Source organism: Saimiri boliviensis, chromosome 2 (assembly GCF_048565385.1).
Source record: "Saimiri boliviensis isolate mSaiBol1 chromosome 2, mSaiBol1.pri, whole genome shotgun sequence".
Classification (NCBI taxonomy): Eukaryota; Metazoa; Chordata; class Mammalia; order Primates; family Cebidae; genus Saimiri; species Saimiri boliviensis.
In genome coordinates, this window is record NC_133450.1 from 15,289,670 (window position 1) to 15,305,717 (window position 16,048).

Here is a 16,048-nt window from a genome sequence, read left to right on the forward strand (position 1 = left end):
CTGGGGCCTTTGCACTTGCTGTTCCCTCTGCCTGGAACACTCTTCTAGCATGACTTGCTCTTGCTAGCTCCTTCAAGTCTTCATTTAGATACACCTTTTTGATGAGGCATACCTTAACTGCCTCAATGGACTCCTCCCACTTACTGTCTCATTTTTATGCTTATATTTTCTCCAAAGCACCCATCATCATTTAACACACTGTACATTTTACTTGTTACATTTATTGACTGTCTCTCACCATGAAGCTTCAGGGAATTTTGTTGTCTTGCCTCTTCTGTTCATAACTCTGTCCCTGGTACCTTGAATAGTGCCTGGCACATATATTTCTTTTTTCTTTCTTTCTTTTTTTTTTTTTTTTGAGACAGGGTTCTGCTCTGCCACCCAGGCTGGAGTGTAGCGGCACAATTATGGCTCACTGCCACCTCTGCCTCTCAGGCTCAAGTTATCCTCCTGCCTCAGCCTCTCAAGTAGCTGGGATCACAGGTGCACACCACCATGCCCAGCTAATATGCTTATTAAACACATGAAGGAAGGAAGAATTAGTGAGTTCAACTAGAAAAAAATGGGCAAAAGATATCAATAGGTGATGATGGCCAATAAAAATATGAAAATATGATCAAGCATAATATTAACAGAAATTCAAATTTAAACCAAAATGAAATTCAGTTGATGTTTCTTATTTCCCAGTCTGACAACACAGACTGTTTCTGAAGGTGAGAAACAAGAAATTATTTTCACTGTTAGTAAGACTGTATATAAACTTTGAAACAGTTTGGCAAGAGTTGAGCCTTCTCTGATCTATATGCTATACCTCTTCTAGGTATTCCTAGAGAAACTCTTTTGATGCTAGCATGCTGGGAAAAAAAGAAAAAAGAGAAACTCTTGCACTTGTATAGAAGAAGCCTTTACAAGAATGTTTAAGGCAGAATTGCTTTTCATAGCAAAAACTTGGAAGTAACTTAAATGCCAATTAATAGGAAAATGGATAAACCATGGTATATTTATATAATGGAATGCTATATGATTATGAAAGTGAGTTTTCTAACATGTAAAAATCTCTATAACAAGTCATTCTTGAATAAACAAAGTTGCAAAAGAATACATAGAGGGTGATATTTATGGAAAAATTTAAAACATGAAAAAATATGACATTGCTTAAAAATTCACAAATATGTTTTTTATATATATATAAAGGAATGCATGAGACTAAGCAGTATCACAGTCACAATAGAGAGGGTGAAGAAGGCAGATGAGATTGGCATGACATTTCAGTTATTTTGGTATGTTTTTGTAGGTGAGTGGTGGATATATAGACATTCATTGTATTGGAGTTTTTTAATGCCTTTTTGTATTCTTAAGTATGTCATAATAAAAAAATTTTAAAACATCATCAAAAGTGCTAGGGACCGATTAAAATGGACTTAGTCCAGCTCTTTGTTTATCTAAAAAGTTATGGCCTAAATGCAGCTATGCAAGGTGTTACCCACATCACTGTTTGAGACACTGGTATTTTTCAATTCTCTTTGCTGTTACATACCTTTCTATTCAAACAACAACAACAGGAGAAAAGAAATTTTGCTTCTTTATACATTTTGAAAGTGGTACTTTTATAATATTTTTTTGTGAACTAGGGGGAGGATTGATTGGAAGAAAAGGCTACGTAGGCACACTGGGGAAAAATGACACAATGATGTGTGCAGTGTATGGATGGACTGAAGAGATGGCTTTTTCTGGAACATCCACAGGAGATGTGTGTATCTGGAGAGACATCTTTCTTGTAAAAACAGTGAAAGCACATGATGGACCAGTGTTCAGTATGCATGCATTGGAAAAAGTAAGTAACCTAAAGAGATGTTAAGTTAAACTTAATTTGTCCTGGAGTGTAGAGCATTTTCAGAAGTAAAGGAACACTGCCTTTCTACTTGGCTGGACTATCCAACAGCAGTTTGTGGGCTAGGGTCATCTTGACCTTTCTTTGTTTCTCTTTTCAAACTTCAGAACACAGATTGAAATAGGTCTACAGTGTTTTGTTTTGAGACAGTGTTTCACTCTGTTGCCCAAGCTGGAGCGCAGTGGTGTGATCATAACTCACTGCAGCTTCCTACTCCTGGGCTCAAGAAATCCTCCTGCCTTAGCCTCTTGAGTAGCTGTGACTACAGGCAAGTGCCACCCATACCCATCTAATTTTTTTAAAAAAAAAGTTTGGTAGAGATTATGCTGCCCGGGATAGTCTCCAACTCTTGGGCTTAAGCTATACTCCCACATCAGCCTTCAAAGAGTTGGATTACAGGCATGAGCCACCATGCCAGCCAGGTCTGCTGTTTTGTGTTTGTTTTGTTTTTCTTTAAAGTTTAACTTCATGTTCTTAAGCTTGTACTATGTGTCAAAAATCAGCTGTTTATATAGAATCACCATATTCTATCAGGTAGTTACCATTATTGTTTTCTCTTTTTAAGGATGAGGTTATTGTGTAGACTCCAGGAGAATACATGTAACTTTCTGAGAGTGGTAATCTAACTTATAGTTACAGGTTTTAAAAACTATGTTTCTAAAGCCCTATCCTAAAAGTAAAATGTTTAATATCACTGTAAATATTATTTCAGATTCCATGTAGACATTTAAAAAACAATGTATATGCTAATTCCTATTTTTTACAAGCTGTAACTTTTGGCTATGTTCTTTCCTCTAGAATTTTTCAATATAAGGAAGAAGGTTACTATTTAGAAAAATATTTAGATCTTTATTAACTTGAACCTTTTTATTTTCATAGGGGTTTGTAACTGGAGGAAAAGATGGTATAGTAGCTCTTTGGGATGACTCTTTTGAAAGATGTCTCAAGACCTATGCTATAAAAAGAGCTGCATTGGCCCCAGGATCTAAAGGTGATTTGAGACTTAGTGGGGTTTTTTTTTTTTTTGTAGGAAAAAGATTAATTACTCATTAATACGCTTGATCACTGAGGTGGAACACATGGCATATATTTTTCCTTCTTGTTGGGCATTAGCATTAAGTGGAAGAAATTATTTAACTGGATACCAGAATCATTGCTGTCTTTTCAAAAATCTGTTTTCTAGGATACATATGGTAAAATATTAGTGAAGTACAAGATTATGAATCCTAATTTTTAACATGAATTTTCCAAAGAAAATTTGAATGTGAATATCACATTTATCACCAGTGAGGAACTTGTGTGCAACTTTGACATTTTGTTTCACCTTGGCATTTTGTTGACCCTGCCTCTCTAGCCTCACATGCCGTTTTCCCCTTCGCCATTTCTTTATTTCAGAGACAGGGTCTTGCCATGCAGTGATAACAATATTTCCCTTTGCCATTTGTTTGTTTGTTTATTTATTTATGTAAGAGACAGGGACCAGGCTGGAGTGCAGAGATGTAATCATAGCTCACTGAAAGCTTGAACCCCTAGACCAGGCGTCCCCAAACTACGGCCCGCGGGCCGCATGCGGCTCCCTGAGGCCATTTATCCGGCCCCCTGCCACACTTCAGGAAGGGGCACCTCTTTCATTGGTGGTCAGTGAGAGGAGCACAGTATATGGCGGCCCTCCAACAGTCTGAGGGGCAGTGAACTGGCCCCCTGTATAAAAAGTTTGAGGACACTTGCCCTAGACTCAAGTGGTCCTCCTGCCTCAGCCTCCTGAGTAGCTGGGACTAAAGGCACCTTCCACCATACTCAGCAAATATTCAAATTCTTGTACACCCAGGGTCTCTCTGTGTTGCCCAGGCTGGTCTCAAACTCAAGAGATCTCTAAACTTGGTCTCCCGAAGCACTGGAATCACAGGCATGAGCCACTGTGCTTGGCCTCCCTTTTTTTTTTTTTTTAAGAGGAAGAAGGGTACAAGGACAGCATCAGGCACAACTCCCTGTCCCCTGACCGTCCACCAGGTTGTGGGCCCAGAGGGTGCATTTTCTTTGAGCACATTTCTTCTTTTAAGGCATGGCACCACACTCTCTCTGATCTCCAGACCTTTCTTCATATTTTTACTTTTTCCTAAAACTTGCCCTTCCTCTTCCCTCCTGCCCCCTCCATTTACTTGACCACATACTTATTTTTCAAATATCAAACATAATTTTTTTCTAGGATGATATCCCTTACCTCCTCTCAAAAAATTTAGATTCCACTGCTATGTGCTCCTATTTCAATATGCCCCTAACGTAGGGTCTGTTTCCTCATTGTATGGTCTGTAAGGGCAGGAGTTGGGTCTATCATCTTTACTAATTGCTGAAGCTTTCCTAGGACAAGTAGGCATAAATAAATAGAGTTGGCCCTCTGTGTCTGTGGATTCCATATCCTCAGATTCAGCCAACTGCAAATAGAAAATATTCGATAAAAACTAACAATGAACAATGAAAATACAAATAAAAATACGGTATAACAGCTATTTACATTGTACTAAATATAAGTAAAGGTGATTTAAAGCATTTGGGGTCCGGGTGTGGTGGCTCACATCTGTAATCCCAGCACTGTGGGAGGCCCAGGCAGATGGATCACCTGAGTATGAGATCAGTCTGTGCAAAATGGTGAAACCCCATGCTATTAAAAAAACAAATAGGAAAAAAAAGCATATGGAATGATGTATGTGGGTTATATGCAGATACTACACCTATTTATATAAGGGACTTGAGCATCCATAGATTTTGGTATCTGTGGCAGTCCTGGAATCAATCCCCCAAGAATACTGAGGGCCCACTGTGTATCTTAAATTGAATTGAATAAAATTACTAATGAGAATATTATAAATACTCATAAGATGGGCAGGTGATGGATAAGGAAAGGTTAATATAAAAAGAGGTAAGTAAATAGTTGTCTGAATGGTAGGATGGAATCTGAGAATAGAATCATAAAATTATAGTACATAGGTAGTACTTATTTTGAGATTAGTAAATTGAATGGGGGTAATGTACATTTATTAGAATACTTAAACTACAGGAGAAAACCTTGTAATGTGATTTTCACTGTCAAAATAGCTTAACTGGCAATATATATACCTTTGTATTATAGTAACTGCATGTCTAGAAGAACATCTTCTTTTAACCTTTCAGGTCTTCTCTTGGAAGATAATCCATCGATACGTGCCATATCATTAGGACATGGTCATATTTTAGTTGGCACAAAGAATGGTGAAATACTAGAAGTGGATAAAAGTGGCCCAATAACACTTCTAGTTCAGGTAATTTTAAATGGTAATATGCTTTGTTTTTCTTTACGTATAATTGATTATTTCAATGTATAGGAGCCAAAAATTGACAGTGATGAAAATTAATGTTAAATTAGTTAGGGAAATATTTGTTAATGTTAATGTATACAGAAAAAGTTTTAATTTGATAATAGCTAAATGACTGGGTAGCAGTAAATATACATATTTTTATATGGAATGATTGCCAATATTTTAAGTAATTTACTATCACAAAGTAAGGGACCAATGAAAAGAAAAACCAGTTGTAATTAATTTAACCCAGTCTGGTTTTAATTTTATTTATATAAGTTATAAAAGAAATATCTTAAATAAAATAAATAATTTTATTTTATTAAAATGAATAAAATTATTTTAAATAAATAAAAATTTTTATTTTAATAAATAAAATAAACTTTATTAAAATAAATAAAATTATTTATTTTATTTATTTAAGGTATTTATACCTAAGGCAGTTATTTTTCTCTGAAACTCTTCATTAGGTCATTATTAAGTTTCTAAGAAACAATAAAAATGAATATATGCATGTATGCTAAAATGTTATTACTGAAAATTAAATATCAGTGAAAAGATATAATCCAGAAATATAAAAATTATGTGATAGAGAAGTAAAATTATATAGAAGGATTAGCTGCTGGTTATATGATCCTTAACACTTTCATCAAGAATGGTGGATTCAATTTTTATATTTCTTCTATGTATTATGTTCTTCTGGAAAACAGAGGGAAGTAATACCATAAAACCGTAAATGAAAGAGGATATATCCTGATGAAAAATTGTCCTTGTGCAACTCTATATAGTAACACCAAACCTTGGCTTGCCTTTTTACCCTGAAAAGGATTTTCATTCTTAACACAGACTTACTTCTTCTGCGATCCTCACTTCACTCTGTTATGACACCAATGAGCACACATAGATGAGAGCACTGCACATGCTTTAATGTTAATATAACATTTTGATGGGTCAAGGGAAATTTGTAAACAGATGACAAAAATGTTATATATTAAATTAACTGGTGTCTTACTCTTTAATTTCACTTACGTAATATGCCTTTGAAGTAAAAAGATGATGGGGTCATGGTGTTAATACTTTTGTGATGTCTTGGAAAATATTAACCCAAGTATGCTTTTACAGATGAACCCAAATATGAAATTACTAAAAAACACAGTTTCTGAATTGTGAAAAAACATTTAGAAGTCACAAATAATATCTGTTAAGAGAAAAACTTTAGACAAAATAAATCTAACAGTTTATCTGCATATTAAAAGAGGGCGGGCACAGTGGATCACGCCTGTAATCCCAGCACTTTGGGAGGCTGAAGTGGTCTGATTGCTTGAAACCAGGAGTCTGGGAAGCTGAGAGGGGCAGATTGCTTGAGCCCAGCTTAAGCAACATAGTGAGACTCTGTCTTTAAAAAAAAAAAAAAAAATCATGAATTAGGTAACACTCAGCACTGGAAAAGGCTCAGAGAGATCTGCTGTAACAGTGTGGGCAGTGAGATTTTATAGGCTGAGCGCGGAAGTAAGACAAAGAAAATATATTTGATTGGTTAGAGTGGAAAGACCTTACTTAGAGATTAGTTGGCAGATTCTGCTTGGCATAGTTTGTAGTTTCAGTTCACTTTACATTGGGCTTTGGTTTGCTTACGTAAGAACTTAAAGTGCTGAAGCTGTCCCAGCCTAATGGCCTCCCAGTTAAAAATTTGTTAAATGTCCCATTATTTTTAGTATTATTGTAGGGTTAAAGATTTCAATTGTCCTATTATCTTCTTGACATTGGAAACAAGACAAGGATACCAGATCACACCATTGTTATCCAACATTTTGTGTGAGGTTTTAGCCAATCCAGTAAAACAAAACAATAAAAGACGTATGTGTTGGAAAGGAATGGACAACAGTGTTGGTATTTTTGGGCATTATAAACATATACAGTGAATATCAAGGGAATAAACTGAAAAATTATTAGAACTAAATAAAGAGTTCTGTAAAGCGATTAGTTTGTAAAAATCAATAGTGTTTCTATATACTAACAATAACTAGTTAGTAAATATGACATTAAAAATGCTACTTGCGGCCGGGCGCGGTGGCTCACACCTGTAATCCCAGCACTTTGGGAAGCCAAGGCGGGCGGATCACAAGGTCAAGAGATCGAGGCCATCCTGGTCAACATGGTGAAACCCTGTCTCTACTAAAAATACAAAAAATTACCTGGGCATGGTGGCGGGTGCCTGTAATCCCAGCTACTCAGGAGGCTGAGGCAGAAGAATTGCCTGAACCCAGGAGGCGGAGGTTGCGGTGAGCCGAGATCGCGCCATTGCACTCCAGCCTGGGTAACAAGAGCGAAACTCCGTCTCAAAAAAAAAAAAAAAAGCTACTTGCTGGCCAATCACAGTGGCTGATACCTGTAATCCCAACACTTTGGGAGGCTGAGGTGGGCAGATCACGAGGTAAGGAGTTAAAGACCAGCCTGGCCAACATGGTGAAACCTCGTCTGTATTAAAAATACAAAAATTGGCCGAGCATGGTGGCAGGCACCTGTAATCCCAGCTACTCGGGAGGCTGAGGCAGGAGAATGGCTTGAACCTGGGAAGTGGAGGTTGCAGTGAGCCAAGATTGTGCTACTGTAGTCCAGCCTGGGCAACAGAGCAAGATTCCATCATGAATGAATGAACGAATGCATGAATGAATGAATGCATGCATGCTATTTGCACCAGGTGCAGTTGCTCATGCCTGTAATCTCAGCTACTCAAGAGGCTGAGATGGGAGAATCATTTGAAGCTGGGAGTTCAAGACCAGCCTGGGAAACATAGTGAGAACCCCCCCCCCACCGCAACCTCTAAATAAAATTAGCTGGGTGCTCTTACACACATGTGCAGTTCCAGCTACTCAGGAGGCTAAGGTAAGAGGATCACTTGAGCCCAAGAGCGCAGTGAGCTATGATTGCACTACTGCATGGCAGCCTGAGTGACAGAGGGAGACCTCATTTCTTTATAAAAAAAACAAAACAAAACAAAACTACTCACACACACAAAAAATACAATAACTGGGAATAAATATGGCTAAAAATATGCACAATCTGTGTTAAGAAAACTAAGATTTTACTAAAGAATAAAATAAATAATTTATATAAATTTCATATAATCACAATCTGAATTAGAGTTTTTACAAATGCTGAAAAGATTAAAAACCATATAGAAGAGAAAACATTCAAGAATAGTTAAGAAAGCTTTGAGAAACTCTACATGTGTGAAATAAAAATATTATAAGATGATAGTAATTATAAGCATAGGAATGTATATACCCTACAGAAGTGTTTATATATATTTAACAACAACAAAAACTGTACGATGTTTGTAGCAGCAGTATTCCATGGATCAGTTTGGGGAGTAGTGCCATTCTATAATTAAGTCCATGAACATGGGATAGCTCCCCATTTATAGATCTTTTAACTTTTTCTGAGTGTTGTGTAGTTTTCAGTGTGTAAGTCTTGTAGTTATTTTAAGTTTATTTTTAACTATTTTTGATGCTATTATAAATATTGTTTTCTTAATTTTGATTGCATTGTTCATTACTGTTGTATCAAAATGCAGATTTTGTACATTAACCTTATAACCTGTGAACTTGCTGACCTTATTTATTAGTTCTGATCATTTTATAGTGGATTATTTAGGATTTTCTGTATACAAGATTATGTCATCTGTAAATATACATAGTTTTACTTCTTCCTGTCCAATCTGGATGCCTGTTACTTCTTTTTCTTGTCCAATTGCCCTGAGTAGAACCTCGAGTACAGTGTTGAATGTAAGTGGTGAGAACAGAACATCCTTGTCTTTTTCCTGATCTTAGAGTGAAAGTATCTAGTCTTCCACCATTGAGCATAATGTTAACTGCAGGTTTTTTTTTATAGATGCTCTTTACTAAGTTGAAGAGTTACTACCCTTTTATTCTAAGTTTTTGGAGCGTTTTCATCATAGACAGGGAGGGATTTGTCAAATGCTTTTCTATTAAGCTGATCATGTGATTTTCATTTTTAATTCTATGGATATAGTGTATTACGTTAATTGACTTGGATGTTATACCAATCTTGTATTCCTGGTATAAATCCTACTTGGTTATGGTATATAATTTTTATATGTATTAGATTTGGTTTGCCAGTATTTCATTGAGGATTTTAGCATCAATATATATTTATAAGGGATATTGGTCTTTAGTTTTCTTGTGATATCATTGTCTGGCTTTGATATCTGGGTAATGATGGCTTTATAAAATAATTCAGGAAGGGTTCCCTCCTCTTTGTCTCTTTCCCTGACCACACCCAACTGTTAACTCCTTTAATTGCTAGCTTATTGCTCTATTGTTTTTAACATTTTTCTCTGTCAGGTATAAATTGTGCTACAGACTAAACCAATTAAATTAAGGCTCCTTTAAAGGGACACTTCCCAAGATTAGTGTTTGAGGTTTCTGACTCCAAGCAGGCTCCTCCCAGCTATCTCAGAGTTTACTGGTTCTCTTGGACAAACTAGCTGGCCTACAGTTTAGCCTGTATGTCCAGTGACCCTTCCAGTTTCCTCCGAATTAGTTTTTGAGTGCATCCTTGTGCGTGAGCTTTTTCACACTCTGCTGTAAATGAAGGCAGTTCCTTTGAGAAGAGATTAGGAGCTATCTGGTTTTCTGGATTGCCTCTCCCTCCAGGCAAAGTCTCTGAACCAGGACTCTGGAGTTGAGAGTGAGGTCAAGGGCTCTTCTAGTATCTCAGGCTTTAGGCACTGAGATATTGGTAAGGGGAGAGGGGACAGTATAGTCTCAGGTGTTCTGGGTTACCACCAGGACCCCATTATTCTGAGAGACACCACATCCAAAGTAGAGCCTCCATCTGGAGTAGAGGCTGGGCAGAAGCGATCTCCCAATTGTCAGCTGAGTTCACCAAGGATTTAGCTTCAGCAACAGGGGGCTAAGGGCAGGATGAGAAATGCTGACATCCTGCCTTACCTAGAAAGATAGAGCTCTGACCGGGAGCTGGTAGGGAGAGAGAGCTTAGTGTTCTTGGTTGCATCAGTCTCACCTGAAGTTTCTATCTAGATGATGAGGGAGGAAGGGAGTGGATCTCAGTTTACATACCATAGACTCTCATAGCTCTTACCAAATTTTAGCAGATTTTCTTGAGTAAACGTTCCTTCCTTTGTTGCATCTCCCTGGAACTATTTTCAGAGAGTTTAAACGGTTGTTTTTTTAAAAAATTAATTTTTTCTAGTTTCACTAGTGAGCAGGTCTGTGGAGCTCCTCATTCTGTCATGTAGGAAAGTGCCTTCTGTGTGGCAATTAACATTCCAGAGCAGCCAATTCCTATTCTCTCCACCCAGAAAATGTTTTAGGATTATAAGTAAACTTTAATGGTAACTTGGTTATATTGTAATTGTGGAGCTAAAGTTGTTAACGCAAGTATTTTATTGTGTTTCCCAAAGATAAACAGAAAAGTTTTATTAGACTTACTATTCAGTATCCTATCTATTATTATATATTATTGAATGTTGTCTTTAGTTTTATTCTAAATAACAGTGTATACACACACACACACACACACACACACACACACACACACACACACTCTTATCTTTAGGTTAAATTGATCCTATGTTTTCTTTATAGGGACACATGGAAGGAGAGGTGTGGGGTTTAGCTACACACCCTTATCTGCCCATCTGCGCTACTGTAAGTGATGATAAAACCTTAAGAATATGGGATCTCTCTCCTAGTCATTGTATGTTGGCTGTCCGGAAGCTGAAAAAGGGTAAGAGGCTCTCTGACTTGAACATAGATTAAGCCGTCACAGTTTTCTAACCTTTGCAAATATAAGAAAGCAATACTAGGCACATTTTAAAAAGACTTTAAATACATTGAAATATTTATTGAATGTCTACTTGCTCACGGTGCCAGATATAGAAGGTTAATTGTACTCAGTCTATGCTTTATGGGACCTCCTATCATCATGCCTAAATTGGGCAAATTTCCAATAACATGCTAAAGAACATAGGAAGTAAACAGAAGTTAAGTTTTTCTCTCCTTTGTGACTGGATTTTGCATAATTTAGAACTGGAAACTTTTCTAGGGCATAGTGGGTACTAAAAAAAAAATAAAAAATGAACTGGAAACTAAGAAAGAAAGCCCTAGCCTAAAAGAGGGTAGACAGTTGAGGGAAGGATATTTTAAATAGAACTGAGCCTATTTGTAGGAGGCAGATGAAGCTGTCAGTGTAGCGAGATGGGCAAGGCTCAATTATAAGAGCCAGGCTGTTACTATCAACCTAGTCTAGTTGAAGATATATGGGCAGCTTTGAATTTCTTAGCAAAGTGGCAGGGAATGTTACAGGGTGAGGATACTATAGGAGGAGTGCTAGTTGGAAAAGTTGGGAATGGTTACTGTAAAATATATGATAGCAAGGCCGGGCACAGTGGCTCACATCTGTAATCCTACCATGTTGGGAGGCTAAGGCAGGAGCATCACTTGAGCTCAGGAGTTCAAGACCAGCCTGGGCAGCATGGTGAAACTGTCTCTACACAAAATACAAAAATTAACCAGGCATGATGGTGCATGCCTGTAGTCCCAGCTCCTTGGGAGGCAGAGGTGGGAGGGTCTCTTGAACCTAGGAGACGGAGGTGGCAGTGAGCAGAGATCATGCCACTGTGATCATTACTCCAGCTTGGGCAACAGAATGAGACTCTATCTCAAAGACAGAAAGAGAGAATGAATCAATGGATGAAGGAAAGGATTATCTAACCACAGTAAAGGCCAATTTGAAGTTAGGTAGCATGAATTGTAATTCTTCTATTGACTTAAAAGTCATAGTCTATTCTAGGGTTACAGTTAAGTAACATAAACTTAACTAAAATCTAAAGTTTATCACAATCTCTAGAACACTTGAACTCTAGTCACTGTCCTCCCCTTTTTTAGTTATTGATGTCCAGCATTTATTTTTTTTTAATCCTCACAACCTCCTTTAATTGTCGTTATTACTGTTTTATTGAGTCATTGTTTATTCAGGGTTTTTTTGTGCGTATACGTTTCTTTGTTCACCTTTTCTTGCATGTCACACTGTTTGCTTTTATCATTTTCTTCTTCCTACTTTAGAGTTTCTTTAATAAAAGACTTGTTGAAAATTTCCTTAGCTGCTTTTGTCTGAACCAGTGGTTTATCAAGGGCAGAATAGTAGAAGTGGTCCATACCAGCAGGAAGAGTATTTTATAAAACGCTGATATCAGGCCGGGTGCAGTGGCTAACGCTTATAATCCCAGCGCTTTAGGAGGCTGAGGAGGGTGGATCTCGAGGTCAAGAGATTGAGAATATCCTGGCCAACATGGTGAAACCCCATCTCTACTAAAATATAAAGATTAGCTGGGCATGGTGGTACGCATCTTTAGTCCCAGCTACTTGGGAGGCTGAGGCAGGAGAATTGCTTGAACCCAGGAGGCGGAGGTTGCAGTGAGCCGAGACTGCACCACTGCACTCCAGCCTGGCACCTGGCAACAGAGCAAAATTCTGTCTCAAAAACCACTGACATCACCATTCCTAAAAAGCAGATGGATTTTTATTTAGTTTTATTATTATTTTAAAATTCTTTTAGGCAGCATATTGCCACTTAGAATAAACTGTTATAACCACCCTTACCTTAGTATACCACTAAACTGAACATATTTTGATTTTTTTGCTCTCATTCTTAAATGCTAATGCAACTACTTCTGCAGTTCTTGGTTGAACACAGAAAATTCATGACTCCTTATTTTTGTTTTTAAATATTCTTCTTTAAGGGCCAGGCATGGTGGCTCATGCCTGTAATCTCAGTATTTTGGGAGGCTGAGGTGGGCAGATTCCTTGAGATCAAGAGTTAGAGACCAGCCTGGGCAGCATGGAAAAATTATGTCTCTACAAAAGAATATAAAAATTAGGTGGGCATAGTGGTGTACATCTTTAGTCTCAGCTCCTTGTGAGTGCCGAAGCAGGAAGATTGCTCAAGCCCAGGAGGCCAAGGCTGCAGTGAGCCATGAACATACCACTGCACCCCAGTCTAGGTGACAAAGTGAGACCCTAGGTCAAAAAACATATATATATTCTTCTATACTCACCTTTATTTTAATTTTTGTCATCACTGATTCAAGAGGAAAACAGATGGATTTTAACTTTAGAGGGATATGTGTGGTTTTACACTGGTTAATTACTGAAGTCATGCTAGATTCAGTATTATAAAACATAGTTATCTCTTCGAATTATTCAATAAGCAAATACTGTTTTCTTCAACAAATGAATTTATATCTATCATCCTGAGATTTATCATTTTATAAAAAATAATTCATTATAATTAAAGTAGCTTGTCATAGGGAAATTTCAAGCAAACAACTCAATTTTATGGCACCCAGTTAAAGAATAAACAGAAGTATAATGATGCAACATGCATGCCTTAATGATTATATTCTTTTTTTTTTTTTTTTGATACAGTGTTTTACTCTGTCACCCAGGCTGGAGTGCAGTGGCAAGATCTCTGCAACCTCCACCTGCTAGGCCCAAGTGATCCTCCCACCTCAGCTTCCTGAGTAGCTGGGACTACAGGCATGCAACACCACACCTAGCTAATTTTTGTGTAGAGATGAGATTTCACCATGTTGCCCAGTCTGGTCTCAAACTCCTGGCTCAAGTAATCTGCCTGCCTCGGCCTCCCAGGGTGCTAGGATGACAAGTGTGAAACTCTGCACCCAGCCTAATGTTTATATTCTTAATGTTCATGAAGTAAACACTTTCTAAATTTTTGCCAGCCTTTTGCACTTTTCTATATAATGACATGTTGGAAAGTTTCGTGTTTGTTTTTGTTTTTTTTTTGACGTGGAGTTTTGCTCTTGTTGCCCAGGCTGGAGTGCAATGGCACAGTCTCAGCTCACTGCCACCTCCACCTTCTGGGTTCAAATGATTCTCCTGCCTCAGCCTCCTGAGTAGCTGGGATGACAGGCACCTGCCACCACACTCAGCTAATATTTTTATTTTTAGTGAAGATGGGGTTTTACCATGTTGGCCAGGCTGGTCTCAAACTCCTAAACTGCCTCAGCCTCCCAGAGTGTTGGGATTGCAGGTGTGAGCTACCACACCTGGCTATTTAACAGAAACATATTAGAAGGTTTCTGTTAAAAACTTGTATCCTCCAGGTTCAAGTTTTAATTATAATCAATTCTGAGTTTTTAATGGACTTTCTGTTTTTTAATTCTACACTGTTATTCCATGTCTTGCTCATTTCATGTTTTGTGTCTGTCTCTGTGTGGCATCTGCATCTGTGTAATTTTTTTTAGATTCGTCTAGTTTTTTTTTTTGGAGATGATGTCTTGCTCTTGTCCCCCAGGCTGGAGTGCAATGGCACCATCTCAGCTTATTACAACCTCCATCTCCAGGTTCAATTGTTCTCCTGACTCAGCTTCCCAAGTACCTGGGATTACAAGCACCTGCCACCATGCCCAGCTAATTTTTATATTTTTAGTAGAGATGGGGTTTCACCATGTTGGCCAGGCTGGTCTCAAACTCCTGACCTCAGGTGATCCATCCACCTGCACCTCCCAAAGTGCTGGGATTAGAGATGTGAGCCACCGTGGCTGCCTGGCCTCTAGTTTTTAATTCTCTTTATAGTTTTTAATTCTCTTTATAGCAATTTATTGCTATCTGTTTTTTAACCTACCCATTTAGTTAATTTTGTTTGTCAGTTTTATAGCTTCTTTTTGTTTACAAGTTTGCCTGAAATATTTTAACATCATATTCCTTGTTTATATTTTAGATTTCCTCCTTTCTATCTTTAATCTTAACTACCTGTTTCAGTTAAATAATATAAAATCTAATTATCTCCCAGGATCTCATTTACTGTGTTTTCTTAACATTCTTTTGGATGTTATCTTGTTTGTTTGTTTTTCTGCTGACTCCCTCCTAGTGGTCCATCTTCTTGTGCATTTTAAATTCATATTGTAAGTTCATGTTTGATTGGGCTTCCTTTACCTCTGCAGATCCCATGATGTCTGAATCAAGGGTGTGTGCTTCTATAGAGATTTTATGTTTCTCTCGTCAGGTGTCTGAGGTGCTACCATCCAGAACCACTGGAAATTTATTTAACTGAGATTACATAGATCATGTAATGAGTATAAATTTGAATCTAAGATTTGTGAAAGCCACCCAGTGTTTGTGAATTCTCAAGTATGATTTTTCCCCCTTTATGGAGAACTCAGGCCAGGATAGATAAGCCTATTTCATAAAGTCTTTATTGTCAGATACATTTTTTTAAAAAAGGTTTCTCTATTTTTCTTCTGAGATATTGTTGTAATACCAGAAGAAAATGACAATATGCTGTTTGGAAAGTTTTTGCCAAAAAAAATCGCATGTAATTAAGTGTCTGTATTTTATTTCTTAAGATATTCATGAGTCAAAAAAATGTAGAAACTAGAGAAACTAAATATTAATATTTAGTATATTGAAATACAAAAAGACAAAATTATAACAATATAAGAATAGCTGTGCAGTATTTTAATAGAGAATTATTAAAATGAAGAAAGTTTCAGCATAAAACACTGAAATAAATAATTGATTCTTCTTTTAAAGCAATCTTAAAGAGCAAAGTTTATTAATATTATTACTGAATTGAAAGTAATTCATTTTGAGCAAATTTTTCCAATGGCCTAAAAGGCCCTTACTATACACTGTACTATACTATACACTACACTATATGCTAGTCTGAGTAATGATAAAAAGATAAATATAATCCAGTGCTAAGTTTCCTGTGACTCTCTCTTCATCAGATAATACTATCTCTTTTTTGATGGCTT

General features: G+C 37.2%; 1 protein-coding gene across 19 annotated transcripts in view; it reads left to right on the forward strand.

The window, feature by feature from the left end:
* EML5 (EMAP like 5) overlaps positions 1-16,048 on the forward strand; it is a 189,317-nt gene that overhangs the window by 102,568 nt on the left and 70,701 nt on the right. For 18 of the 19 annotated variants that reach the window (XR_012516114.1, XM_039468793.2, XM_039468792.2 and 15 more), the window contains exons 18-21: positions 1,632-1,834; positions 2,771-2,882; positions 5,060-5,187; positions 10,857-10,998. Coding sequence is in view for 18 of the 19 variants with exons in the window: in XM_039468793.2 (XP_039324727.1) it covers positions 1,632-1,834; positions 2,771-2,882; positions 5,060-5,187; positions 10,857-10,998 (585 nt within the window). In the remaining variant the exon portion in view is untranslated. The remainder of the gene's footprint in view (positions 1-1,631; positions 1,835-2,770; positions 2,883-5,059; positions 5,188-10,856; positions 10,999-16,048) is intronic. The other variant, XM_074392842.1, reaches the window with a different exon arrangement.